Raw genomic sequence first — 27,273 nt, 5'->3', positions numbered from 1 at the left:
ATTGAAATGGCTTGTAGTTTTATAGCCCTTCGTTTCATTAAATGTAATGCTTCATACTATATGCATTGAGATTGTGTCTCAGTTCCTTACAACAGTTCCTATGAACAGTTCATAGCACGCCAAAAGAGATATTTTACAGTGCTGACTGTTGTTAGAAATGTTTTGCTGAACAAACTGGATAAAGAGAAACTATATTATTGGCTGTTGGTGTCTTCATGTCTTCAACTTTAACATGAACTTTTAAGGGCCTTCAGTAGTGCCACATTTAGGCCTATACAACAGTATGTTTACTTTATTTTAGGTATCTAAATATTTAAATCACATAACATGTCTTGTCCATCAATCCGATTAATTTTTATCATTTGATCAGTATGTGTTTCATGGGAATGAAACTCACATCCTATTGCACTGCTTAAGCAATATTTTACCAGTTGAGCTACAAAAACGTATCAAATGAGCGTATTTTTAATTCACTATGAATTTTTATATAGTACGGGGTATTTTTGTTACTTCCGGTAGTAACAGGTCACTGATCCGACATCTCGCTCGGTGTCATCTGATTGCTTGATTGTGTTAAAACTCTTCATCTGTCTCCCTCAGGGAAAAGATGCCGTTCCACCATGTGACGGCAGGACTCCTGTACAAGGGAAACTATTTGAGTCGCTCTCTTTCTGAACACAGTAACAGCGAGCCGCTTCCCAACCTCTCCGTGGAGGAACTAGATGGTGAGCACTGATGTTACAGACACAATACACACAATTATTCTGCACAATACGTGGCGGTATGTGTGATTACTTGTCTTTGCCGTTACCTGTATAGAAATCAATAACTGTTTCATAGTATCATTAAGTTCAATGGTTACTTAAAATAAAATTGCTTCTTTTTTTAATAGTGTGTTTTAGGTGGAGTTGTTTGTAACTATGAAGCTATTATATTTTTATTAGTATCACTGTTTTGTGAAAAGGTACAGGCACCGAAAAAAAAAACATTGGTACTCGTACTCGGCCTTTAAAAATGGTATCTGTGCATCCCTAATACATACCTCTGCACTTTTTTGTCCATCCAACCTGCAAATCATTATTATGTGTTACCTTCAATGTTCCAATATAAATCAGGTATTAAAACTTAAATAAATAAAAAATATCATGACACTTTTCCAGCATGAATCTGTGGTAGTGAATGGGATGGAGCACTAATAGATGGTGGCTTTGTCAGCAGAGACGAGCTCATGAAGGGGAAATGGATTGGACTCTTGGGGCCTGAATATTAATGTTGAACTGACATATTAACACCCCGGGCACCTGCTGATATTCAGAGCTGCTACAAGTCATTTAGTTTGTTGGTTCTGCCTCGACACAATCTGAACTGTTAAAATACAATTACTGGAACCCTGCTGATGTTGCATTGACTGCTATAAGAAGGTGGTCAGCAAATACTGTGTATCATCGTAATGTGTGAGAACATTCAAAGGAACATTTCTGATCTTTCTATACTGAGCAACAAAGTTTTAGCAATAAGCTTTGGCATATGTTAATAGGGACAGTGTAATCCACTTTCAAATGACTGGGCATTTGTGAGCTTTGAACCTGAATAATGTGGGTTCCATCGAATTCATGTTTTTAAAGTAGACAAAACAACTTGGAACATCTCCGAGCTTTATGTAGTAGTGAGTCGCTTGCCAGATATATTTAATAACAGCACTTTGTTAATAGTAGACAACATTTATATTCCGATATCATATCATATATCATATCATGGTCACGTCACATCAATCACGCCACGCCATACCATAACATGTACGTAAGCAATTAGATACAGAGGCTATTCTATTCTATTCTATTCTATTCTATTCTATTCTATTCTATTCTATTCTATTCTACTCTACTCTACTCTACTCTACTCTACTACTATTCTCTTCTAATGAATGCTTACAGCTTTTCTTAAAGGCCAAAGTAATAGGTTTTCCAAAATGTCACAAAATCATTTATTCACACTTACATTTTTTAAAACCTTTATATGTTATTTCATTATTTTAAAAACTAAATAAAAATTGAAATTCAAAGAATAACAAAAATGTTAATAATTCAGTTGCTGCTTTCTTCTGTGCAATTACAGTGAATGGGGCCAGGAGTGTCAAAGGGGATGGATAAGAACCATAATCGTATCAATATGACTCATATACAGTACTACATTCCAAGTCTTTTGACATTCAAAAAATATATTTTTACATTGCAAGTTCCCATGCATTGTTATTGCATCAACACATAACAACCAGTACATTAAACATTCTCTTTTTGTGATTAACTTATAAAAGTCATACAGGTTTGCACAGGTTAATTTCATTTTACGCTATTTAACTATTTTTTTATCTCAGTCATTGCATCTTCATCTGTGATATTATAGATTCAGTGATATCAAATCTGAAACCTAACTTCAACATCATTGTATTGTGGGCGGCTGTTTCTACAACGCTTGTATCATGTACAAACAAAACGGCGAGATCAAAATGTTTTGGAAGGTTGTGCGCATCAAGCTTTACATTCCAAACGAGGCTCCTTATGTATATATTCATGAGTTCGCCTCTATGTACTTAAATAAAACGAATGCCTTTAATGTGCAAACATGTTTTACAACAGCATTCTTAAAATATTTTTTGTGTGTCTGTGGGGAATGACAATTGCTCGCCTCATTTTCTTCAGACAGATGTTGTTAATTGGCTGTGACACATAACTGTCACTGTAAATGTGCATAGCTGTTGATTTAAAGTCACTTGTGAAACTATAATTATGACAATATCATTATTTATTAAAATAATACACTTATTGCCTAAGAAATAGCTTTGCAGATTTTGACTGATTATTATTATTTGCTGTAGGCCTACCTGAAGTTTAAATCATCATATACCAGCAAATGTGAAAAGGTGCACAAAATTCATCAGCGATACCATTGAAGAACCATCTCTTTCTTAGCTTTTTATAATCTGAAGAACCTTTTTTTCACATCTGAAGTCACAGCTATGTATATTATATTGCATTTCAATCAATAGATCATCCGCAAAATTAGAAACCCACCTTTAAGGTTTCATTGGCCACATGTTGCCAAGTGCATGTGCTTGTATAAAGTAAAACTTTCTCGTAAGCAAGTGTGATAACATTCATCTGTCCTATAAGGTAAACGTATTTATTAGATGGCAGATGGTTTTCTTTGAGAAACAAAGTGGCCTTTGTCAAGTGGAATGGACCATTGATTCATCAATTGAGCAGCATTTACATTTTTGTTGTTTATTTATTTCTGACTCGTTTGTACAGTAGATATACAGTATACAGTATAAGATCATTTTATATTACATAATAAAGTCATTTAGATGATTCGTACTTGACTCTTAAGTAGAAATCTTGGTAAAAGTCCTTGTCAATCCTAACAAAATGGAAATAGAAATAAATTAGAAATGTAAGAACGCACAAATGACTAGGTGTGTAAAAAGCATGAAATAAATAGTTCACCCAAAAAGGAAAATGATTTCATCATTTACTCACCCTCATGTCATGTCAAACTTGTATGACTTTCTTAACACAAAAAAAAATATTTTAAAGAAGGATGATAACCAAACATCATTAGCCCCCATTAACTTTCATTGTAAGAATACAAAATCACCAAGACATTTCTCAAAATATCATTATATGGGAAAACCATGCAAATTAATATTTATATTTTTTCTGTGAAAGTACATTTGAATCAAATGTACACTAGCGTATGAGGTGTTGACAGTATTCACCAACAGCCCAGTGGATGTGCAGTCTTCAGTCTTAATTTAAATGGATGAAAATAGTTCATAATATTGTAGAAGCTCTCTAGGCTTCTGTTAGCCATGCAGTAAATCCCAGCTTGCCGACATTGATTGGCTTTAGTACGAAGGAAATGTAACCAGTGTACCGTTGTGTGTTCGAGCGTTATACGCAACCGTAGAGTCCTTCAGAGGCATGACACCCCGGCTCTATTTTAAAACACAAATCCTTGCTGCAAGTTTTATCCTCGGTGAAGAATCATTTATAAAATATGCATTTGATGGAGTCAACCGCTCGTCTCCGCTGTTGGAGACAGATATGCATTTCACAGGCAGAGTATTTCTCTGTAATGCAGATATCAAGAGATACAGTCAGCAACCTGGCCTTCGGTTGTTTTGGTGAAAAGATTCTGATATTTTTAGAATTTTCATTTCTAAATCCAGTATACTGCGAAGAGATCCTCTGCTTTTCTCTCACCACATTTCGTGAAAATGAAAAGTAAAATTAACGGTTGACAGCGAGCGTGACAATGTGTTATCACCGGTGTAATATTAGCAGGTGGGATGAAGGTGGCAAATATCTGCGATCACTTGTTGCTCAATGGAGCATAACCAATGAATGTCTTATGAAGGTTGTGGAAGAGAAGCCACATGAGGTGTTGAGTTGCAAACTTGTTTGTCTTGGCAGAGATCCGGGAGGCGTTCAGGGTACTGGATCGGGATGGAAATGGGTTCATCTCCAAGCAGGAGCTTGGCATGGCCATGCGCTCACTAGGGTACATGCCCAGTGAAGTGGAGCTGGCAATCATCATGCAGAGATTGGACATGGATGGTAAGTTCCCTTTACAAACACACACACACACACACACACACACACACGTTTACTTATCCATCTAAAAGAGGACAATACATACAGTTCTGTTGTATTTGTACACAGCTGGGTATAAATACTATAACCCAGTGGTTCCCAAAGTGGGAACTCCCCTGCCCCCTCTGGACTGTGTTTTCTTTGCGCATATATTTTTTCTGCGTATCATTTTTGGGGGATCAATCGCAGGTAGTTTGCGTCATCAACCTGCAGCTGTTTATCCTGTCGCCTGTAACGAAGTCGCCTGTTTTATATGTATGTAAGGTTAAACGCTCTTTAGAACGCTCATATCAACAGCGAAGTTCACACAAATCGTACACCCCAGACCTCTCTTTTTAAGCAGAGTCGGGTACAGTTTGCGGGTGAATATCCGGGTTCGGAAGACAGCGCTCAAACCCAAACGAACCAAACTACTGTAATTGATCCCGGGTGTAATTCGTCAGTGTGTTACCGTTTACCGGTTACAACCTTCTTCTTGAGTGAGCTAGCCTTCTCATTCCTTTAAAAAAACAAAAGGGACCGCCTGTCAGTGGAGCACGATCTACGAGTTGCACAATCCTCAATCTGCGCCCGTATCAAGAGGCTGTGCTACCCAAAGCAGGCACATTAAAAATACCTGTTACACCGTCACATGCACAGGTATTTACAGGTGTTTCCTTTTTAGCTTGTAAGGTCAGGTTTGAATAAAGCAAATAAGAACCTAAATTGAAATGTAATGGGAGTTGTTTATTATTATTGAAAGAATTAAGCATCAATCTTTATTCTAATGTGATTCGTTCCAACGATTCCCACATATCAGTCTATAAGATTTGTTTCCATGTGTCATCAAGTTGCAAATGACAGACGGTTCATTTGAATCAGTTGTTTCAGCTTATAATGTACGTTGTAATGGATTTCTAATAAATTCATGCTGTTTATACTTCATTTGTTGTTTGGCAATGTGGATTTAATTTTATATATGTATACGCACGAACATTTAGTTAAATAAGGGTTGTGGTGCCATGTGAAGAAAAACCCTACAAAGGGGTGCCTTGCTTTCAGAAAGTTTGGGAACCGCTGACCTAACCCACACTCTATACACTGAATATTAAGGAGGATCTAGAAATGCAATATAATATACATAACTTTGTGTTCAGAGCTGTTTAAAGATCTAACACAAAGAAGCGTTATATTTTGATTTCTATAGAATGAATGATTTCCATCTTCATACACATCAGGTCCGCTTAGATGGAAACTGCTCTAGAGCGCGTTTCGTAAATACGTTATCTCCTTTGGCAATAAAGCGAAAACGTGACGACATCTTCGTCCATGAATGTGTGGTTAATATTCTGTGCTTCTTCATAGACACTATTGCACATTCTGAACACGAGCGAAAGTCGAGTGCAGAATCCGCTATAAGTGCTGCGCTGTCTATTTTACACCACTGGATTAACTACACAGATTTTATCCCCAAAGCAATTTGCTTCGTATTATCTTCAAGCCAGCAGTATTTAACTAACAGCCTGATATTTTTTATGTGAAATTTCCAGTAAAGACATTTTATGTTTTGGTTCAAGAAGTCCGTAGAAATGAACTAATAACACAGTAACATTCTTCAGCTTCATGTACATGTGGTCATTATTAACTGGACAATAGCTTTGACCTTACACTGCTGGCTTTAGATTAGGGACCACACATACATTTTATGACAGCTAAATGCAGGTGTCATTCAATTAGATAATACATTTGCTCCATCCATCCCGCTTCCTCCACATATTTATGTGCTTTATGTTTATCTCATACAGAGATGCACTTATACAGTATGTATGCAGTGATTTGCAAGTGTGATTTTAAATCAAATTTGTTTTGCAGGTGATGGACAAGTGGACTTTGATGAGTTCATGACGATACTTGGACCAAAGCTCCTCTCGTCTGAAACTCGGGAAGGTTTCCTTGGAAACACGATAGACAGCATATTCTGGCAGGTAAGAACCGTGGAGGACAATCAAGTCTTTTTCTTCTGCAGGACTAAACATCAAAGAACTGAATCGGGAGAAGTCAGTAAGAAAATGACATTTTCCACAGTATGTAATAGGAATGAGAAATGTGTTGTAGTCACTGAATGATAGTTTACATGGTGATGTCGATTTGTTCAGTGTTATGGATTTGCCGAATTGTAGGAATGTTATTCAGCCGATATGATTTGGATGATAGCACCGATGGATGTGATCGAGATTCTTGTGTGTCTGCATTTTGATTGACGGCTGTGTGGTTATATCAGAGAAGATTAAATGAAGTCCATGCCAGCCCCAGTTGGCAGAGCGAGGTACTGTAGTTGCGACCTTGACTGGCCCTCATGGAGGGATTCTGCAAGATATTGCAGAGCATTCAGACAACTGAAGGTTTACTGAGGATGATTTTGGGTTTTGGATTATAAACTGGAACTTTAGAGAGCTATAAATTACATAAAAAGAAGACATGACTGGCAGCTATTGTGCAATAGAATGATTTAATCTTACATAATACATTTCTACAGACACCCAGATTTCATTTCACCCGGTCATTGACTAGACTGACATCTAAAGTATTTTTAAATCACGCTCAACTCAGTGATTAATTTTACTGTTAATTGAATAATGAATATGTGTCCTTTTGTCATTTTAGCACATGAAGCATTTGATCTTGCGGTGTTATCTGTGTAAGCCAATCGTCTCCCAATAGTGGTTCATTCCCTCTGAGAGGGGAAAGTATCATTGAGATGACCTCATCCGTCACGTTCGTGTGAAGCGAGATGAATCATTATTCCGTTCATGAAGGATGTTTTTCCTGTTTTATATTTGATTTCAGAGAGTTTCTTTCCGTGTGCCTGCACCATATGCGCAGTGTGTCGCAGAGGACAGAACAAGCTGTGTTCACTCTGTTTCAATCCGCAGATTGTATTTCATGATTGCAAATAATGTATCCTGTATGTTCAAGAGATAAGGGATGTGTACTTTCCTCGTGCTTGGTTCTCTGTAAAGAGGTCCCTCCGTGTCATATGAAACTTTGGTTTTCTGGTCATTCGATTTCACAGGTCATTCATAGTTCTTCATCTTCATTTAAGTTGAGCTCATGTTTAATTTAGTTTAGTTGGCATTTCCTTTTACTCTTCATTGTTTAGTTTTTTCAGAATTTTTAAGGTTGTTATGCAGCGTACAGTAGTCTGAATGCTGATCTGTTCATGACATGACAGCTGGAAGTATCTTGCAGCATTCTGCCGCTGTCAGGGTTTTAATTATATTTTATGAATCACTCCCCCGTCTTCTGCTTTTATTTAAAGTATTTGTTTTCAACGGCGCTGCTGCATCAGGCTGATTTCATAAGTGCTCCATCACATCTCGAGCGCTCAGAGTAGCTCTCCAGGCAAAGCTGGGTCGTACTTTACTTGTGATGTCTCTACTACGGCAGCTCAGGCAAATAAGTATCCTACAGCAACCTCTGTGCCTAGTCTTTTATTGCATTGCATTGATGCTTATGTTCTTGCTATCCACTCTTCGATGATCTACCTTACGATTATAAGTTCAGATGAACTGTGCATCTTATGCACGCTCGCTGCATGACAATAATGCAAAGCCATATACTGTACTGTATATGCACGCATACGTGACACTCATCGTCTTCTAACTAGCAAGGTGTCTCTGTGATTATTTTCTTGTGCCACATACATATTGTGAATGGTTTTAACATCTTACAACATATCAATCTGTGCCTTTTTATAGTTTCTTTCTATATAGGGCTTCCATTTAAAAGAAAGATTTAGTTACATAAGTAAAAAGAGTTTTGCCAGCATAGCAATAGCTTTTTTATTAACTTTCTGTTTGGTTCTGTCTTATAAGTAAATAAATAAGCCCCTTTTCCATGGTGACTTTATTCCCAATTTAGACTATTTTAATGGCCATTTTCTGACCGCTGCGAAACGTATGAAAAGGTCAAACCAGAACAGAAGTTAGTTTTAAAGGTGAATACTGTTTATATATAAATACATGTTCTGTAATGTACTATAAAACATTTGAAGAGTAAGATTGCTTTGTTAATTGTTAATTTCTCTTTTTATATACTTTTACTGTACACTTTTTACAATGAAATTTTGTATATTAATATTTATCATATTTGTAGTTATTATAGTTTTGATTTTAGTTTGACATAGTTTTATAAAGATTTTAAATGAGCTTTTACGTATATATAAATACCTATTTTAAGTTTTAGCATTTTTATATATGTCTTAATCGTTTTCTAATATTTTTTATGTTACTATATAAGATTCATTCATTTTATTCTAGTTTTACTAGTTCCCATTCTAATACAGGGTAAAAACTCAGGTTGCATAGCGTCACACTGCAAGTTCATTCATTAAATCATTTTTGTAAATGTGACAGTACTTGATAGTCACATTGGTATACAGCTCAGAACCGTCACTCTGTTCTTTGCTGTTCTCTTCAGAACACAGCGATGTGTCAGAAGAGCTGCAGATATGGAGATATGAGAGACTGAACCCAGAGCCTTTATCCTCAAAGATCCAAGGATAAAACACATATTCACTCGGGGCTCATCCATAAACAAACACACGCTCCTGGGCTCCTCTGTACATCATAAATCGGCCCATCAAACCCAGATTAGCAAATTAATGCCCGTGTCTGTTATTAAATTACTGCTTTTATGTCAGGTTTGTGAATTTGCCCCAAAGCGAGAGACCACACCGTGTCTGGCTAATGAGATGAGGATTCTGTGAAAGAAATGACGAAGGATAATGATGGATCGTGGTGAGCAAAATTAGTCCGAAAAATTAGGAGAGCGCGAAAAGCTCTTCTCCATGATCACTTCAAAGCTTTCGGAAAGCTCTGCGTGTCACAACTAATGCCCCGTCTGAAAGGCACAGGCGTTGAATTAAGGATGGCAGAGAACCAGCTGCAGTCTTAAAATGTGACCGGTATTGCATAAGATACAGAGTTTCTAACTGTACAGTCCCTTCCCATCCAATTGTGCTCTGGCTAAGACTTATGTTTTATTATCTATTTAAACCAAGCTGCCAAGAAGATTGCTCCATATATAAAGTAGTGCAAACTGGTCAAAACACTGTAGGCATTTATCTGATATTTTTATAACTGGAGGTCTTTGGAGCACTTCTGAGAAACTAAAAGTTTTTTTGGAATGCTACACTCAAGCATGAATTTAGATTTATGGCTACTTTATTATGATAATACTCCGAACATTTTTATAATCTTGTTGTTTATGCATGAGGAGCTTTCTGGACCGTAATCTATTACAACAAATGATGTATAACTGTGTAACCACGGGCAGTCTGATCGAGTGCATGACATTGTGTGCAAAGATTTCACATATGAAAAATGGCTTATGATAGAGCCATTTTCAAAGCTTTTGTCAGGAGCGCGTATATGTTAGTTTCAGATTTAATGATCTCTATTAAATATTAAAGAAAGTTTATCTCATTCAATAGGAGTGCATTAGATTTTCCCAAATGGCAGCAGCTTTAAAAAGCAGTGCAGTCTGGATTAGTTTGCTGCTGGTCTTAGTTTAGCTTTCAAAGTAACGTTGTGAATTTTTGATGTGCCTGATGAATCTAATGCAAAACCTGAGATTCACCTTAGTGAGAGTTTCACTTATTCAGATATTGTTCGGTCAATATTAATATCCATTTTAACAATAGAAGACCCATTTATTTTTCAAACATACATTGCTCTCTAATGCTTTTGAAACAAGGCCATATGGTGCAATGGGAAAAAAGGTTTTAAAAATAAAAAAGTCATTTAAATCTATCATTTTATTCAAGTGTGGGTGAAGAGGATTGAAGAAACTATTTTCAATCAGCACGGTAAAAAGGAATGTTAAATGAACAGGGCCGTCTCCCTGCAGTCTTAATTACAGTTACTGTACATTAAGTCTATACATTATGGAGAACTAGATGCACCGTTTACCCCTTTGAATGCTTGCCAGAGTTGGCATATTTTATCTGCCATTTCTACTGCACATACAGTACTGGAACTTAAAGTCTTTGCTATAAAATATTCACCAGTTTGATGTTCAATATTATATATCCTTTAGCTCAGTGGTAAGAGCATTGCGTTAACAATGCAAGGTTGTGGGTTTGATCCAGGGGATTGCAGATACCTATGTAAAAGTATATAGGATAATGCTATGTAAGTCGCTTTGGATAAAAGTGTCTGCAAAATGACTAAATGTAAATGTAAATATGGTTATTCATAACATTCAAAAAGTTAAGAAATAGGAATGTAGGCAAATCTTTAGAATCGGCAGATATCACTCTGAATAACCGCTTTCGGTGCATCTCTAATATACAGAACTTGATACAATTATGTAAATGTTGTTATATCTTATGTAAATATCTTGATCATAATACAGTTAGTTAACTTAGTTAAGTCACTTTATAGTCCACAAATGGACAATTGTCTTTGGCTTCACTACATAGTTACATTCAACATCATTACACAAATCACTTAAATGACAACAAGCATCACAATCCCCCAACTCATTACTCAGATTCTGGTATTTCAAATTAAAACTGTCAGCAGTTGGCACAAATAAAATTTGATACACATTTTTCCTTACTCGAGGTTGTCTAAAACGTCTTTTCGATGGTAAAAGCTGAAATTTTATATTTAAATTCTTTGTGGTTTAAAGTCTTTGTGGTTGTCCTACAATTGCTCTAGAGATTTTAACTTCTTGGCAGAATCGGCACAGTACACTATATTTTTCCTTCTGAAACCTTGTATGTCCAAATTAGCTGTTTTTCACTTTTCAAATACTTAAATACTGTGTTGAAAATGACTTTTAATACTTTTTATTGGTTAGATATTTGCAAAACACGTAGACAAACATAAAAGGGGACTACCTATAATGATTTATGGCAAAAAAAAAATGATCATGAAATATGGAGATAAAAGGTTTCAGAAGTACATCAGCGAAATTATAATACTTTATCATTATTTCATTTATAAACATAGAAAAAGCGTATATTGGGTTTACTCCTGATAATGTTCATCTTTTCCCCATCTTTCGGAAAGCATTTTTCTGGAAACTCTAAAAATGTATACTTCCAAAGTTATTTTTAGTTTTGGCCAAACTGTTTCGTGTAGGTTCATATGGAGAATGTTGGTGTAGGTGGAATGAATTATGAAAATCTATGAAATAAACTGTGAGAGGAGATACAGCAGGTGGCAAGGGATACAGTTCTTGCCACCATTTTTAACTCCACACTTATGACACAGTTACAGTACCTTTCTAACATCCGTAGTGTTGACTAGATGATGAATGGGGGCCCACTTTACTATAATGACAGAACAGAAATGTTAGTTACCAATGACACCAAATGAATCCTGCAATGTTTTACACGCTTGCCTTGAATCCTGTCTACAGTCCCTAGATCAAATGGAACAAGGTCTGCGTCTAAAAATGTGTACCTTGAATACACAGCGAGTTGCTTGGGTTAAAGCATCTGCCATATTTAAACAAAAATGTTTGTGCTGTAATATCATTTTAATGCATATGTAGCACAAGGGCACTATAAACACTGGAAGATTAAGATGCCCATTCAACATCGCCTGACTACGCCACCCTGAATCCCTCTCAGGGAGAGTTAAGTTAAATTATAGACACAGATTCATTGTGTGCCTTATCAAAAGAAGGAATAGAGACGAGTTTCTTAAATAGAACACAATTCACAATTTATTGACAGACATCTTATAGAAAAGGACACGCCCTATTAAAAAGGCCTGAATTATTAATCAGGGTAATCACCATTGGAGCAGTAATCTTAAAATAGAGAACACAAACTTTAAGAGACGAAACAAACTCAAAAACAAACTAGCGGACACTCGAGGACTGACCGGCCACTGGCATATTGGTGATATTCACCAGTACACGTGCCTAACAAAAGGGAAACGCACACACGCACGCACGCACACGCAAAAATAAATAAATGTGAACACAGTGTACATGCAGCACCACAGGCGAGTATCCACCAAAGAGACCACACCCGTGTTCCAACCAGCACTCCCTAGTGATCCGCTAAACAAAAGCGAATAAAAAATAAATAAAACAAATTAGTTGGTTCTCCGAGTAAAACTGATGCTCAGGAAGCAGACCATTGTAGTTTAAACAGCCCGTGCAAACAACTGCCTTATAAAGCACCTGGGAATCTAATCATGTGCACAACTCCGCCCCTAAGGAAATACTCTTAATGGGGAAATGCTCTTAAAGGGGACCTGCCACTTTTCCCCTGCTACACATACATGTAAATGCTTTTAAAAGGATGTCATATTGTAATCTGGTAAATTCAGTAAATCTTTTTGTAGGATCTCATATGCATGACTAATGCATACACAAATCCTAATTATTAAAATAATTATTTTAATAATTTACCAGAATTAATCATCGTAGTTATTCAATAGTTTTTAAGCTGTTTTAAGAGTCGATTATCGCAGCATTAAAGGGTAAGAGAAAACCTGTAATGCTGTATCTACTGTTGGCCTGTCGATTCTGAAGGTCAATAATCATGTCAAGAATTTGCAGAAGGAATCGGGTTTTATTAACCATTAGCAATGTTTGTACAACAGCCTCTAATCACCTTCACTATATCAAGGTACATGATGTTCATTAAAGACGGTAGAACAATCATCCATGCATCATTTACATTTACTCCTGATCACTGCTAGAAAAGAGGATAGAATGCCAAGAGGCGAAACTTTGATGCTTCTTGGTAAACAGCTTCGGTATCACAGCCGCCATTTTGGGGTGAAAATGCCAGCTGGAATTGTATGCCACCTACAGTAAATGTTGTATTGCCTATACAAATATGTTTAATATTATCAGTTCTGGAATCCAACCATTCTGATTTTTTAAACAAATCATGGCAGCAAAAAGCTATCGGAGTCCAAAATGGCGGAAACGCAGGGCTGCTTCTGGCCGCGAGTGTTGCAATGGAACTATTGAGTTTCGCCTCTTGGTATTCTATACTCTTTGCTGCAACGGTTTGGTTGGATAACCCGACACTCACAATGCATTCAGAATGCAGCTGCAAGAACGCAGACTACTTCAAGAATCGCAAACCACTGCATTTAAAACCTTCATTGACTAAAACTTAATTGGCTATAAACACGCATATGACAACAAGTCACGAAACATTCTAGAACCAATGAGTTTCAATGTTATCGACAAGCCAAAATTTTCCACACTGATCTTTATATTAGCATTAATTCATGATATAGATTCCTAAATACACAAAAGCATTTTTGCATTTTGCATTTTTTTAAAAGCTACCATATAATAAGTTAAGATGGATTACTTCAAGTCTATGATTTTATCACTGTAGTCCCACCTAAACAGCACCGGCCCTGTTACGGAAGAGTTGGCAGCGTGTGAACTTGTTAATTTGCTTAAAGTAATTGTTTCATGTTTGTACACAGACTCCTCTTGTAAAGTGATGTGAGTAAGGTCACAGGCCATAAGCTCTTGTTGAGCTCAGCTCTTCTGTAATTTGCGTTTCCAAACCATACTGGCTGGTGGTAGAGGAAAATGCTCAGCTATCAAGTAACCCAGACTTATATATGATTTAATTTCATAAAGCAATAGCCATTAATCTTATAGAAATTCTCTTCTGCATGGTAACTTACTCTCTCTGTTTGTTTGTTCCCTGCAATCCAAAGTGAATGATGTACAAAACACATGCCTTTTTGTAGTTAAACAGTTAGTTTGATCAGGTGCTTTGGCTTAACTCCCTTTCACTTTCTCTCCTGAATCAAGGAAACAGGTAGTTGGTCACAATTTCATTTTATAAATTACAAGTTAAAAGTATGCCTATTTAGTATTATTTTGGGTGACCAGTAGGATTAGAATTTTTTTATTGTTTATTTTATACATCTATTATACAACAAATATTAACATAAATTCATATTAACATCAATTAAATAAGATACAAAAAGTTGAATTATTAAGACTGATCAACAAACACAGACTTTGGGCCAGGCGCGTTCATCCAATGAAACCGCTTTTAGTTCATAGAGAAGAGGAAGAAATTGTAGCATTCACACAAACCAAAGTCATGATTTTATTATTCCTCACGTGCATACGTAGGTATGTGTATGCGTAGGTATGTGTATGTGTATTTGTGATGGGATCATGGAAATAGTTTGCGTAGAATGGCCTGAGGTTTCAATGCCATGTTGTCATTAGGAAAAGGTAATAGCGTGCAGTTGGCTTTTGTCAATCTGTTTGTCATCTGTTTTTAGAGAGTGACTTAAATAGTCCTTTGTGTTTCATTGTGCCCGCGGTCTCTGACCCTTTATTCCATACTTGGCTGTCAAGCGATGACTTCGATAAGTCAAGTACTGCTTTCAGAAATGCCGTGTTTAGCGTTTGAGTCTACTATCTAGTAAAAAATGAACGAAATCTACCATAGCCTAAGTGCTGCATTATTCACTACAATATACTGAGAGATAAAATGATTTGCTTTTGGCAAACTAAACAAAACCTTAAAAGGTCTTCTGTGACAGAGTGGCGACACGACCAAAGGCAACCATTTCAAAGGCATTGCGCAGATGGAGTATCTCTACCTTCAGGATGCTCAACGTCACGTTATTGTTGTGACAGTAAAGCAAAAACATTTGAACTACGGTACATCACAAATCTGACTGATGTAGTGCTTCTTTCTCTAATATAGCTTTAAAATCAATACATTTATTTTTATTCCACAGGAGAGGAAAGACGGATAGGAAATGAATGGAAATGAGAATGTATAGCTTTCTCCAGGTATCATAGAAACAACCAGCTGGAAGGGTATCATTGAAAAAGAGGTTGTTATGATGTCACCCAAAAAAGACATGTTGTTTGAGAGGTGCAGAAGTATATATGTTCTCCCTTTAATGACAGTCAATATTATTAAAATGAAGACAACGAACATGTATTAGAAGAGTCAATAGAGCCTGTGTTGGTTTTATGTGGTAATAAGTAAAGATGCAGTCTTGCGACGCTGCAGGTGTGCTTAAAAAGAGAAGGTCATACGTCTGAAACATGGCTGTGGACTTCAGTGATTCATCCACCATAATGTGTCGCTGCTGCCTGGCTGTCACAGGGGGTTATTGTGCTTCTGATGTGCCTTTCTGTAAGGCAGAAATTCTTTATAATAATCTGTGTGTCGAACACTTTCTGCACACAAACGTCAAATGTCTTTGACAAGCTCCTGGAGTTGTTGAACTCTGCATGAGATGATGTTACCCACTGGGAGTAATAATGTACTTGACAAATGATATCCGCCACTAAACACGTCTGTGGGGTTGATTATCAAAAAAGTCAAATTAACATCTGACCTACAAATACAAAAAAATGCAAAAGTTTAATAATGTAATGTAACATACAGTAATGTATGCCGGTTTGGAGCAACCTGAGGGTGAGTAAATTATCACAGAATTTTCAATGTTGGGTCTCTGTAATATAATCAAATGAACTTATTACAGTATTTTCTATTATTTCCTTACAGAAATTTTCTTTTTCTTAGCTGTGTTTCTCTGTTTCTGTAGTGCTTTTTTAATGTTTATCTTAAACATACATATATGTCGTGTTCTGTTTTCCTTTCTGAAATGGAGGCAAGTGTTGAGGAGCCGAGCGCTTTCTCTCTGCAATCAACAAACCTCTCCTGCTTCTGCCTGTTTCCACAATCCCTGTGCGGTGGCTGTCACTCACACACACAGAGAAAATTACTGCACACACACACACACACACACACACATAAAAAGACTTACACGAACACAGATGAACACACAACCTTCCACAGCAGGATTGACGACATAGCGGAAATTACCACAAATTTAATTGGGTATTATTAGATATGATTATCTCTTTTTAGAGGAGAACGTTCACAATTGAGCGGCTCATGAAGCCATGATGATCAGCTGGAATAGTGTGCCCAGTTTTAGAGAGATTTTACATTTATCTTCATTAAATTAAAGGAACATTGTGATGACAATGTGTTCGTAAAGGAACAGATGACACAAAAATGAAATTTCTACCATCTACTCAACCACATGACCTTCAAAATCTGTATGCATTTCTTTTGCATGTGTTACATTCGGACTGCGAAGACACGTTGTGCCGAATTTGATGAGTCCAGTCCAGTCATTATTACATATTGGTTCTCATTGGTTCTCTGTCTCGTAGTCTGTTGCATGACTTCAAATAACTTCAAAAGACAAAAGAGGCTTGAAATGACATTACTGTACAGCACTGTAAGGGTATATGAGGAAAGGTAGAATGATAGCAGAATTTTACATTTGTGCACACTGTTCCTGTCATATTCTTAAACTTCAAAAAGTCCATCATTTAAAGGGATAGTTCCCCTTCTGCATGTCCTTCCAAACCTGTATGACTTTCTTTCTTCTGCAAAACACAACAGATGATATTTTGAAGAATGTCGGTAACCAAACATTGACCCCCATTGACTTCCACTGTGTGGACACAAAACCACCGGGACATTTCTCAAACTTTAACCTTTTGTGTTTCACAGAAGAAATAGTCAGGTTTTGAATGACATGAGGATGAATCAGTTATGAAAATATATCGTTTTTTGTTATTTTGGGTAAACTTAAGTCAGTACTGAAGTCTTGAGGTTCCAGAAAATCAAGCACAGGGGTTGTGCTGTTTGTTTAGCAGGTGCATAGTTTATATTTGATAAGACTGTGCTGATAGAGTGCAGTGTCAACATGAGTTCTGGACAGCCAGCGATTATGTATAAAATGTACATGTGTTGGTGCAATGTATTCGTTTTTTATTGTCACAGGCGGAGTGCTGCATTGTGTGCATATTAAAGCAGTGTGTCAAAGGAACGTTGATGTGTCCGTGGTGCCCACTTTAATATCCGATATGTAAATGGGGCAATGTTTGCGCTATGACAAATGTTTAGAGGCTGGAGAGGCTTGCTGAGACTTGGTGTCATTTGTAATTCATCACCTAAACAGTCAGTCGTAAAGCAAAGCAAAATTACAATTCTTCAGTTTACGGTATGAATGTCTGACTAGGGATGCACCGATATGTCACTTTTGGCCGATAACCGATAATCCTTTAACATTGGAAGCCGATAATCGATATATTGGCCGATATACAGTATCTAAATATTAATATAAAATTCCCTGAGACTGAAACAAATAAAGTGGACAACTGCTTTTATTTAGAAACATTGAAAAAGGTAACCATTAGTTAGATTTTCCCTGAAAATCATGTACCAAGCCTACTTTACACTAGTTAAAAGATTCTTTAACCTTCATACTTCTCTGGTATATTTTTTATGATATAAACAAATCATAGATGTTCTTCCATAGCAACCAGGAAAACATTTCTTAATAGCCACGAGTCTAACAGGTCCCAAAACAGAAAGCATTCAGACAGCAGTCTGATTCAAACAATATTCTTTTGTTCCTATAATTCAAACATTCATAAATACATTATCTACATATTGTACCTACATCAACAATGTTTTTCTAATAGCAGTAAGTGAATGATCATGACAGAAAGAAAGTACTGTACTGGATTTTAACTGAGCAGTAAACAGCAGAAGAAATTTAATCCAGAGGAAATTATTTATGATTTATCGGCTATAATGTATCTATAATATATTGGCCTAAATTGTATTATCTGCCGATACCGATGTGGCCGATAATTTATCATGCATCCTTACTATAAACAGTAAGACGGTTTTGTGTCTGTGGACATCTGTCATCTTTTTCATACCGATGATAGAAATTAATTCTCAGTTAGTGATCTAATGCCCTTGTGAGAAGGCATTACAAGGCGCCGCTCATTTGCTGAACGCAGGGTTCTTGATGGGGTGTAGTAGGGTGTGAAAGTATGCCGGTGCAGATCCAGTGATAGTCCTGTATGCAAACATCAGTGACTTGAATCTGATCCGAGCTTCAACCGGTAGCCAGTGAAGAGAGATGAAAAGGGGTGTCACATGAGCCCTTTCGGGCTGTTGGAAGATGAGGCGTGCTGCTGCGTTTTGAACCAGCTGAAGTGGTTTGATAGTCTTTGCAGGAATACCAGCAAGGAGATCATTGCAGTAGTCCAACCTTAAGATTACCAGGGCCTGGACATGACACCTTGAATGATCTGCCGGAGAGATAGGATTGGAACCAGCAGAGAGGGGAGCCAGAGATTCCTAGGGATGACAGGGTTGATAGCGGTATCTGGTGATTGACCGTGGCAAACGCAGCAGATAGGTCTAGCAGAATCAGGACTGAGGATTTGGGTTCCGCCTTGGCTAGCCGCAGTGCTTCTGTGACTGATAGCAGTGCAGTCTAAGTGGAGTAGTTTGTTTTGAAGCCAGACTGCTTGTCATCCAGTAGATTGTTCAGGGATAGATATGAGGAAACTTGGTTTAATACTGCCCTTTCAAGAGTTTTCGCAATTACAGGGAGGAGAGAGACAGGTCTGTAACTGTCGGTAAAAGTAGGGTCCAATGTGGGTTTCTTGAGTAGGAGAAACAATGGAAATTTATTTTCTTTGGCTTGCAATTTTGAGAAAAAAAATTTCAGATCATAAGTACTCTGAATCATTGCACAGCATTTAAAGAAATAGCGCCACAGAGCCTTGATCTGGCTTTTATGTGTCTTGTACTGCAATTGCGACATAAAGCCTTTTTTCTCCATCATGGGTTTACTGACAGCTTACATAATGCAAGCGTATGAGATGATGATGAATCAATTATTACACTCAGTATGTTCCTTTGTAGGAGGAGTTTCGGGCGCTAAAGAAACCTTCTGCATTCAGTAGCGCTTTTTATTTCAGACAGTAACACCACACAAAGGTCAGAATAATTTGCATTGTGGCAAGCAGACTCCAAATCGTGCCCTACATGTGCTGGAGATCTGCGGATTGAAGTAGACAGGAAAAGAGTGCAAAAGAAGAGTCAGAATAAATCTTACACACTTCATGTGGATTAATACATCTGGAGATCTTTTAACGTGACATTTTTGTCGTATTTTCCATCATTTATGTAAACCATCTGTCCAGTCGATTTCCACACTGCATTCGATCATCCAAACGCTGTCTGTGTAGACGGAGTGAAAGCTTCCGGCTGGAGGAGGGATCATGGGATAGGTCTTGACTAATGTGTCCTTTAGGCACATTTATCGCTGAACAGTACAGGCTGTATGCATTTCTTTCTTCTGTCATCTTTTGGAAAATATGCATGGCCTGAAACTCATCAATCTATCGAAACTGTGCTGAAGTGTTGCCAAACTTACCATGCTAATATTCTCATGAATGCTTTTTATATGAGTCGCCTGCTGTAGAAAGCCTCAAATATCACATGGAATCTGCCCACTAGAGAAAGTGCATACATTAGAGATAAATACTGTTTTATAACAATAAGGACCATGTGACCATCTGATCGTATCAGTCAAACCTCATAACAGATCATAACTCTTGTGCATTTACAGAGAGTGTGTGCTTTGAAAGCTCTTCTATAAATATATCTGGCATCATTTACATTAACTTATACAGGTATAATGGCTCATGGGTAATTATCTTTCAGAGTCACTAACTCTCATCTCTTTTAAGGAATACTGCAAAAAGAGCTGATTTACAGCACAAAGCTTTTTACTTTCTGTACTGACTAAAGGTTTTAGTATCAGTGTTATGTATGGTTTTAAAGAATTTAACTTGTGACTTATACTGTAAAATACTGAAAAATCAAAGGTTTTCTTGTCGTCTTTTGTATAATAAACAAACATCATCAGAGCAAGATAATGTAGTTGTAAGACAAAACCTGTGTAAGATATTTTTTGTTTTCAGAAATTATTATGCCAATTTACCGACAAATTATAAATTGTATTTCCTAATTTTCGATCTATCCATCACTGAAAACATGTAGGTTTACATTTTTAACCAAACATAAATAAATAAATAATGACCGGTGGTACTACTTATCACAATAGTGTCTAACCTCATCAGACAAGCATTTGATGTACAAGGACAGAGATGTTGAAGGTCTAAGGGGGACGGATGATAACCAAGTTACAGCCTGGACACGAAGTCTTCTTCTCTTCATTATATGTTCAGAAATGCTCTCGGGCTTTTGAATGTGATCGGAATAATATTTCACTGACGTACCCTGAAGTGAGATGTGTGGAAATGAAATGGCTGAGCGGTCAGACAAGGTCATCATGAGTCCCTTACAAATTCAGATGGACTCTGTTGTGGCTGAAAAGTATGGCAGAATTTAGTACTTATTTTTAATCTATCTATTTCTCTCTCTATATATAATGTATTAAAAGTTAGTAGTATATGAGCAAATAATATTGCAAGGCCATTAACAGTTTGCCTGACCTACAGTTCTTACTGTACAAAACAATCCTACAAAACAAAGAGCCCAAGTAAGACTATGGGTCAGTACCATAATTGTCATTACGTGCACGAACGCACCCATGCACACACCAGACAAATGTAGTTAGTGCCCTCTCTTTCCCTCCTGAAAGTCCTAACAAGCTGTTTTGCAGGTCTGTCGTTGGGTGTCTTAGCCTGAAATCTGCTCAAATAGGTTTGCTGTTATTTTGCACTCATAGCGCTGTTTGTGTTGTAAGCATGAATGATAGCTCAAACTGTGCAGCTACTCGTGGAAAGGTGTGCGTTCTTTTTTAAGCGATCAGACTTGCTCAGAAGAAAATGTTATTAGGAAGAATTTGTTTTTTTAAATATCTTTCTAATAATAGCGTTCTGAATAACCTACCAATCATAAACCACTCAGAAGACCATAACACAGGATCAGAAATAAAAAGACACAAAGTATACATGCAGTACCGTGCTAAAGGTTTGAGTGACTTCCTTTTGCATTTACATTTAGTCATATAGCAGACGCTTTAATCCATTGCGATTTACAGATAGTTCAGGGCGGAATGAGCGATATGTCATACAGGAGCAAAAATACAATAGGTGCTAATACAAAGTTACTAGTTTCAACAAAAGCCACAACAATACCCGTTGACTGAAAGAGAGAGGCTATCATTGATCTGTCAAGTATTCACAGAAGAGATGGATTTTAAGTAGTTTTTTGAAGGTTGTGAGAGATGTGGTTTACCGGACCGCATTAGGAAGAATGTTCCACCAGGAAGGAGTTGTGAAGGAGAATGAGCGGGAAAGCTATTTAATGCCCTTTTGAGAAGGCAATACAAAGGCGCCACTCATTTTCTGAACGCAGGGTTCTTGATGGGGTGTAGGAGGGTGCAGATCGAGTGATAGTCTTGTAGGCAAGCATCAGTGACTTGAATCTGATACAGGCTTTAACCGGTAGCCAGTGAAGAAAGATGAAATGGGGTGTCACATGAGTCCTTTTGGGCTGTTGGAAGTCGAGGCGTGAAGCTGCGTTTTCAACCAGCTGGGGTGGTTTGATAGTCTTTGCCGGAAAACCAGCATGGAGAGCATTGCAGTAGTCCAGCCTTGAGATTACCACGGCCTGGACGGCTCAACGAGTTAGGGTCAGTGAGATAGGGTCTAACCTTTCTAATGTTGAATTAGGCATATCAGCATGACTGCATTGTCTTTGCAATTTAATAATTGAATGACATTGATTGTGGTATTGGCAAGTTGGATGGTGAGATCGTGTTGGACCGTGGGGTGTGCCAAAAATACGAGTAGTTAGCTGGAGGTGGAGCTTTCATCCAAGCTGAGATGTCTTCTAGGCAGGCTGTTATGTGAGCTGCTGCGGTGGTATCGTCTGGGTGAAATGAGATGTAAATCTGGGGTTCGTCAGCATAACAGTGATAGGAGAAGCCGTGTGCCCATATGATGGGTCCCAAGGAGGTTATGTAGATGGAGAAAAGAAGCGGTCCAAGCACCAATCCCAGAGGAACCCCAGTGATCATATGATTTTTTTATATTTTTGCATATTTAAAAAAGAAGTAAACTTAAAACTCATAATACAAAATTATAGAATAATTAATATGGGAATTATACTAAAAAGCAGTACTGAAGGAGTTCTTCTCAACTGTTTTTTATATTTGTTTAGGTTTTGTAATGAAAGAGACTAATATGTTTTATTTTTATCTAGAAAGTGTGTGGTAGTGTGTACACTTCTGCTTGGTATACTCTTAAATAATTTTTACTGTCATTTACAAAGCACCAGTTTCCCTCTCATGCACATAAATATGCTAAAGTAGGATAATTAAGTGTAGATGTGAGCATACCGAGGTTATAATTATTAATGGCTTGTCAGATTGATTAGCTTGCCCGCTATTGTAATATCTCGCCATCTCCGCTCATGAGCCACAATGGCAGCTGGTCCTGTCAAATGTCTTTCTTCACAACACCAGTACTGCAGTTTCCTGTCTCAGCCGTTTACTGGTTTCCATTCTGTATTTAATCAAAACCAAAATTATCTTTTGAGTATAATGTTTTACATTATCCTCCAGTACCTAGTATATATGATAATAATAGTAATTCAGTATTATTGAAAGTATTATTATATGGAGGTGCAGAAAAATAAAGGCAACTAAAAAATATATTATACTGTATATGTGTGTAGTGTCTATGGATTGTCGATATGAATGTGTTTATATAGCTTCGTGCACTGTGTTATGTTAACTGAGACCAGGTCTATAGCACCTATGCACTGCTGCCCTTTTGTTGCACGGATTGCTTCCATCGTTATGGCTCATTTGTATGTCGCTTTGGATAAAAGCGTCTGCTAAATGACTAAATGTAAATGACATACATATTTTAGTATCTGTTCAGAAATGAATACTTGATGAAATAAGCCAACACAATCACACGGCAAAAACGTAAAACTTTTCTCTCTAACTTTTTCCATGGCTGTACATCATTGAATATTCTGAGCCGTTATGTTACTTACGGTATAAGAGCCATGCACAAACATGGGTCACAGACCAAATCTTCTATGACATACAGAAATATTTGCTATTTGAAAATTGCTTCCAAAGCATTTTATTTAGTCAAAATACACACTGTATTTGTGAACGGTTATCTATAGCAAAAAGTTTAGCTTTTTGGCATCTACCTCCGAGGTCTACTGGACCATGCTAACCAGCCAAATTCTGCCTGCCGAATATCACCAGAGTGTTTTCAGAGAAAACTGAATGATTTAGTAGTGTATTAAAATAATCTAGCCAACTGTATCACGCTTCTCCCCAGTGTTCCTAATGACGGCTCGCAAATAAAGCATTAAGCTGCTGCGGCAAAGTTTCATCTACGTCTTTCAGGAAAATCAATCTGCCGCACTAATGTTGCGGGGATAATTAAAAGGACAGAGTAAATGCACTGTGGATACGAGTAATAAATATCAGCTTTCAATACAGAACATGAGTTTAGAGCTCCCTTTACAGTTTCCATCAATATCATAAAAATTTCTTGCAGTTAATTGTATTGATGAATGTCTGGTTGTAAAGCGAAGGTGACTAATCGACAATCTCTTCTTCTTTTCCGTATTGACTTTGATTTTCTGTTTAATATTCAGTTCCGAAAATAAACGAAAAAAAGGCTTAACTAGTTGAGATTGTTGCTAGCCATGCCAAGATCATTTGATGTATGCTGTATTTGTAAGTTGCTGTGGATAAAATGTATATGTTTAATTTTTAAACCTGCCAGGCTTCAAAGCTGGCGTCTGAGTTTTTGAAGAGTTCAGTTGTGGATGAGTAACTCCTGTGGTGTTATTCCTCTTCTCTGTAGTTTGACATGCAGCGAATAACGCTGGAGGAGCTCAAGCACATCCTGTTTCATGCCTTCCGAGACCATCTGACGATGAAGGACATCGAAAACATCATCATCAATGAGGAGGAGAGCTTGACCGAGAACTCGGGGAACTGTCAGACGGAGTTTGAGGGAGGTGAGTGGAAACATCTGTGTGTGGCTTGGACAGTTAAGTAGTAAAACATTCATTAACTGTATTTCTTTTAAACAAAAATATGCACTCTCTGTCATCCATTGTGGTGTGTAGGACTATTGTATATGTTGGTAAGTGACTAATATCATTATAATAATTTGTATTTATTATTTCTAGTTTATTGAATGACAGATAGATAGAATGACTTTCTATTGATTTCGCATTATTGTTATACTCGGGGTATAAAGCTCAGCTTTAAGAAGAATTTAGGAAGCGTTGATTACAATTTTACACATTCGAAGGTTATGAAGATTTAGTTAGGAGATGGGTTTCAAATGATGGCTACATAAGAGGATCAACAAGTTAATTGCAGAGATCTCTATCGCCATCTCTGCAAAAAAACAAAACTGCAAGCTACTTTGCACCCTTTATGTGCATTGAAGTTTTGAATGACATCAAACTAACATTGTATTGTACAAAATGATCTTACTAGTGAAATAATGTATGATCAAAGCACAGTAACTGAATACTTTCAACATTCAACCAACATACACCAACAGCGGTGCCACAATGATTTAGGTTTTTTTGATATATTTACATGAGATGAAGACTCCAGGTTGCAGAATGCACTTATATTTTTACCATAGATTCGGTTGAAGGGGTCAAGTGCATGACTTTTATTGACCGTGCTCCCTGACTTACCAGCAGAAACAGATGTCCACGGCACTAAAGCAATACTCATCCACACTCTGTCTTTATGAATCATTCACGACAGCACCTGGGCCGAGATTAGCTGTTGACAACAGACGACATGCTGACAATGTATTCAGAGTCACAGACAAAACAGATTCTCTTTAACACAAAACCTGTACGACTTGCATGTTTTATGTTACAGTTTTTCTGTGTTTCTCTTATTCTAGCCTAATATGCAGAGACATCTATAAATGAACTATTTGTTGGTTGATTACCCTGAAAAGTGTTAATACTGTGGCTTAGTGACACTGTGAGAACAATGTTTTTTATTTTTAAACTGCTTAACCAACGGAGGCGGAACAATCTGTTTTTACAGCCAATGACAGAAGGCGGGAGTGTTCCCGTGAAACAATAATTTTAGCAAATCTGTTTAGTTTTGTTAATTAGACTTGTGTAAACATAGTTACGCTTGTGTATGTTTTATAGAATGTGGCTGCGTTGTTTTTATCCTGAGTTATATCTGCTGTCAAAAGAAGACTTGAGCGGAGCAAACAGCAAAGTTCTCTTTGCCTAGAGAAACATTTGCTTTTTCATTTGTTCACAGATGTCTTCAAATCTGAGTTTGTGAAATTGTTAAGATTGCTTATGAAATTCTGAAGGATACGCAAGACCACCAGGACCTTACACAAGGAAAAAGTCTGAGAAACAGGAGACATTGCAATTTGGTTCAGTGTGATCTTATTGCTTTTTAAAAGAAAAGACTGAGAAATTAAAGGGCTAGTTCCCCCAAAAATAAAAACTCCGTCATCATTTATTTATCCTCATGTCATTCAAAACCTGTATGTGACTCTTTCATCTGCGGAACACAAAAGAAGATATTTTGAGAAATCTCTCAGTGGTTTTGTGTCCATACAATGGAAGTCAATGGGGTTCAATGTTGTTTGATTACAACATTCTTCAAAATATCTTCTTTTGTGTTCTGCAGAAGAAAGAAAGTCATGCAGGTTTCAAATCACATGAAGCCTGAGCAGAGCTGCCACATGTGCTCAGGTGGACCTGAGTTTCTGCCATCAGTTGGAGCCAAACGCCTCTCCATCTCGCAGCTGCAAAGAAACACGGTTCTTTATTTAGACAGGTCAGATTGTCAGATGAAATTCAGTCAGCTAGAATGCAAATCAACACCTACACGTTCAGCCTCAGCCGCAAGGAGAAAATGGCTTCATGTGTTCAGATTAGCATGCGTGCTGATCAAGGCCCATTTCTCAAAGGAGGTACTTTAGACCAACATCCGTTTTCATGCTGGGTTCATGCTGTTGGGTACTGGGTGTTGTCTGGTGCTGTTCTCTACAATCAATTACATACTGTAGGCCTTAAAATGAAAATTGTTATTCAATTCAAAGTTATTCACTCTCATGCCATACCAGGTGACTAAATTAATCCACAGGAATTTGTGACTATTTTACAAGGAGGCGTATGTGTATGAATTCTTATTCGTATGTTTGAGTACAATATGCTTTTGTGCCAGTGACAATTGGTGTAGTGGTGGGGTTAGAGGAGGGGATTAAGTATTGTGTTTTTCTACTTATCGTAAGTTTTTGTACAATAGAGTACCGCAGAGATGTAAGGTAAAACCCATAAGCGAGTAAGCATTTTAGTGATTTAAGTTTTTTAATGGGTTTTTCGTTAAACGCCTAAAATAAGGATTGTGGTTAACAAAACCTCTAAATATTTTCACATTTTAAAAAACACTATCACACACTTTATTGTGTCTTAAAAACAGCAGTTGCAAACAAGTTGCTAGTTTTAGACTTTTAGTTTACAATCTGACCCAATAATCCCTCCATACATCCTTTGTCGGAGACGTTAAAATCTCACAGCAAATTTGTATTCATGCGCTCACTCAACTCTGTTTGTCTCTCCTGTTTAGTTCATCCCAAAAAGAAGAACCGGCAGACGTGCGTGCGCAAGAGCCTCATCTGCGCTTTCGCCATGGCCTTCATCATCAGCGTCATGCTCATCGCGGCCAATCAGATGCTGCGCAATGGCATGGAGTAG

The 27,273-nt window shown here is 37.3% G+C and overlaps 1 protein-coding gene across 1 annotated transcript; it reads left to right on the top strand.

The window, feature by feature from the left end:
• Nucleotides 1-607: 607 nt before the first annotated feature.
• Nucleotides 608-27,273, top strand: caln1 (calneuron 1; the record flags this gene model as incomplete). Its single annotated transcript, XM_079482045.1, has 5 exons — nucleotides 608-725; nucleotides 4,473-4,616; nucleotides 6,504-6,616; nucleotides 24,372-24,528; nucleotides 27,146-27,273. The coding sequence occupies 5 exons, from the start codon at nucleotides 608-610 to the stop codon at nucleotides 27,271-27,273; spliced, it is 660 nt and encodes a 219-aa protein (XP_079338171.1).

Source organism: Barbatula barbatula (genome assembly GCF_947034865.1).
Source record: "Barbatula barbatula genome assembly, chromosome: 19".
Classification (NCBI taxonomy): domain Eukaryota; kingdom Metazoa; phylum Chordata; class Actinopteri; order Cypriniformes; family Nemacheilidae; genus Barbatula; species Barbatula barbatula.
The sequence above is the reverse complement of the archived record's forward strand: the minus strand, read 5'-3'. Positions and strand labels throughout refer to the sequence as shown.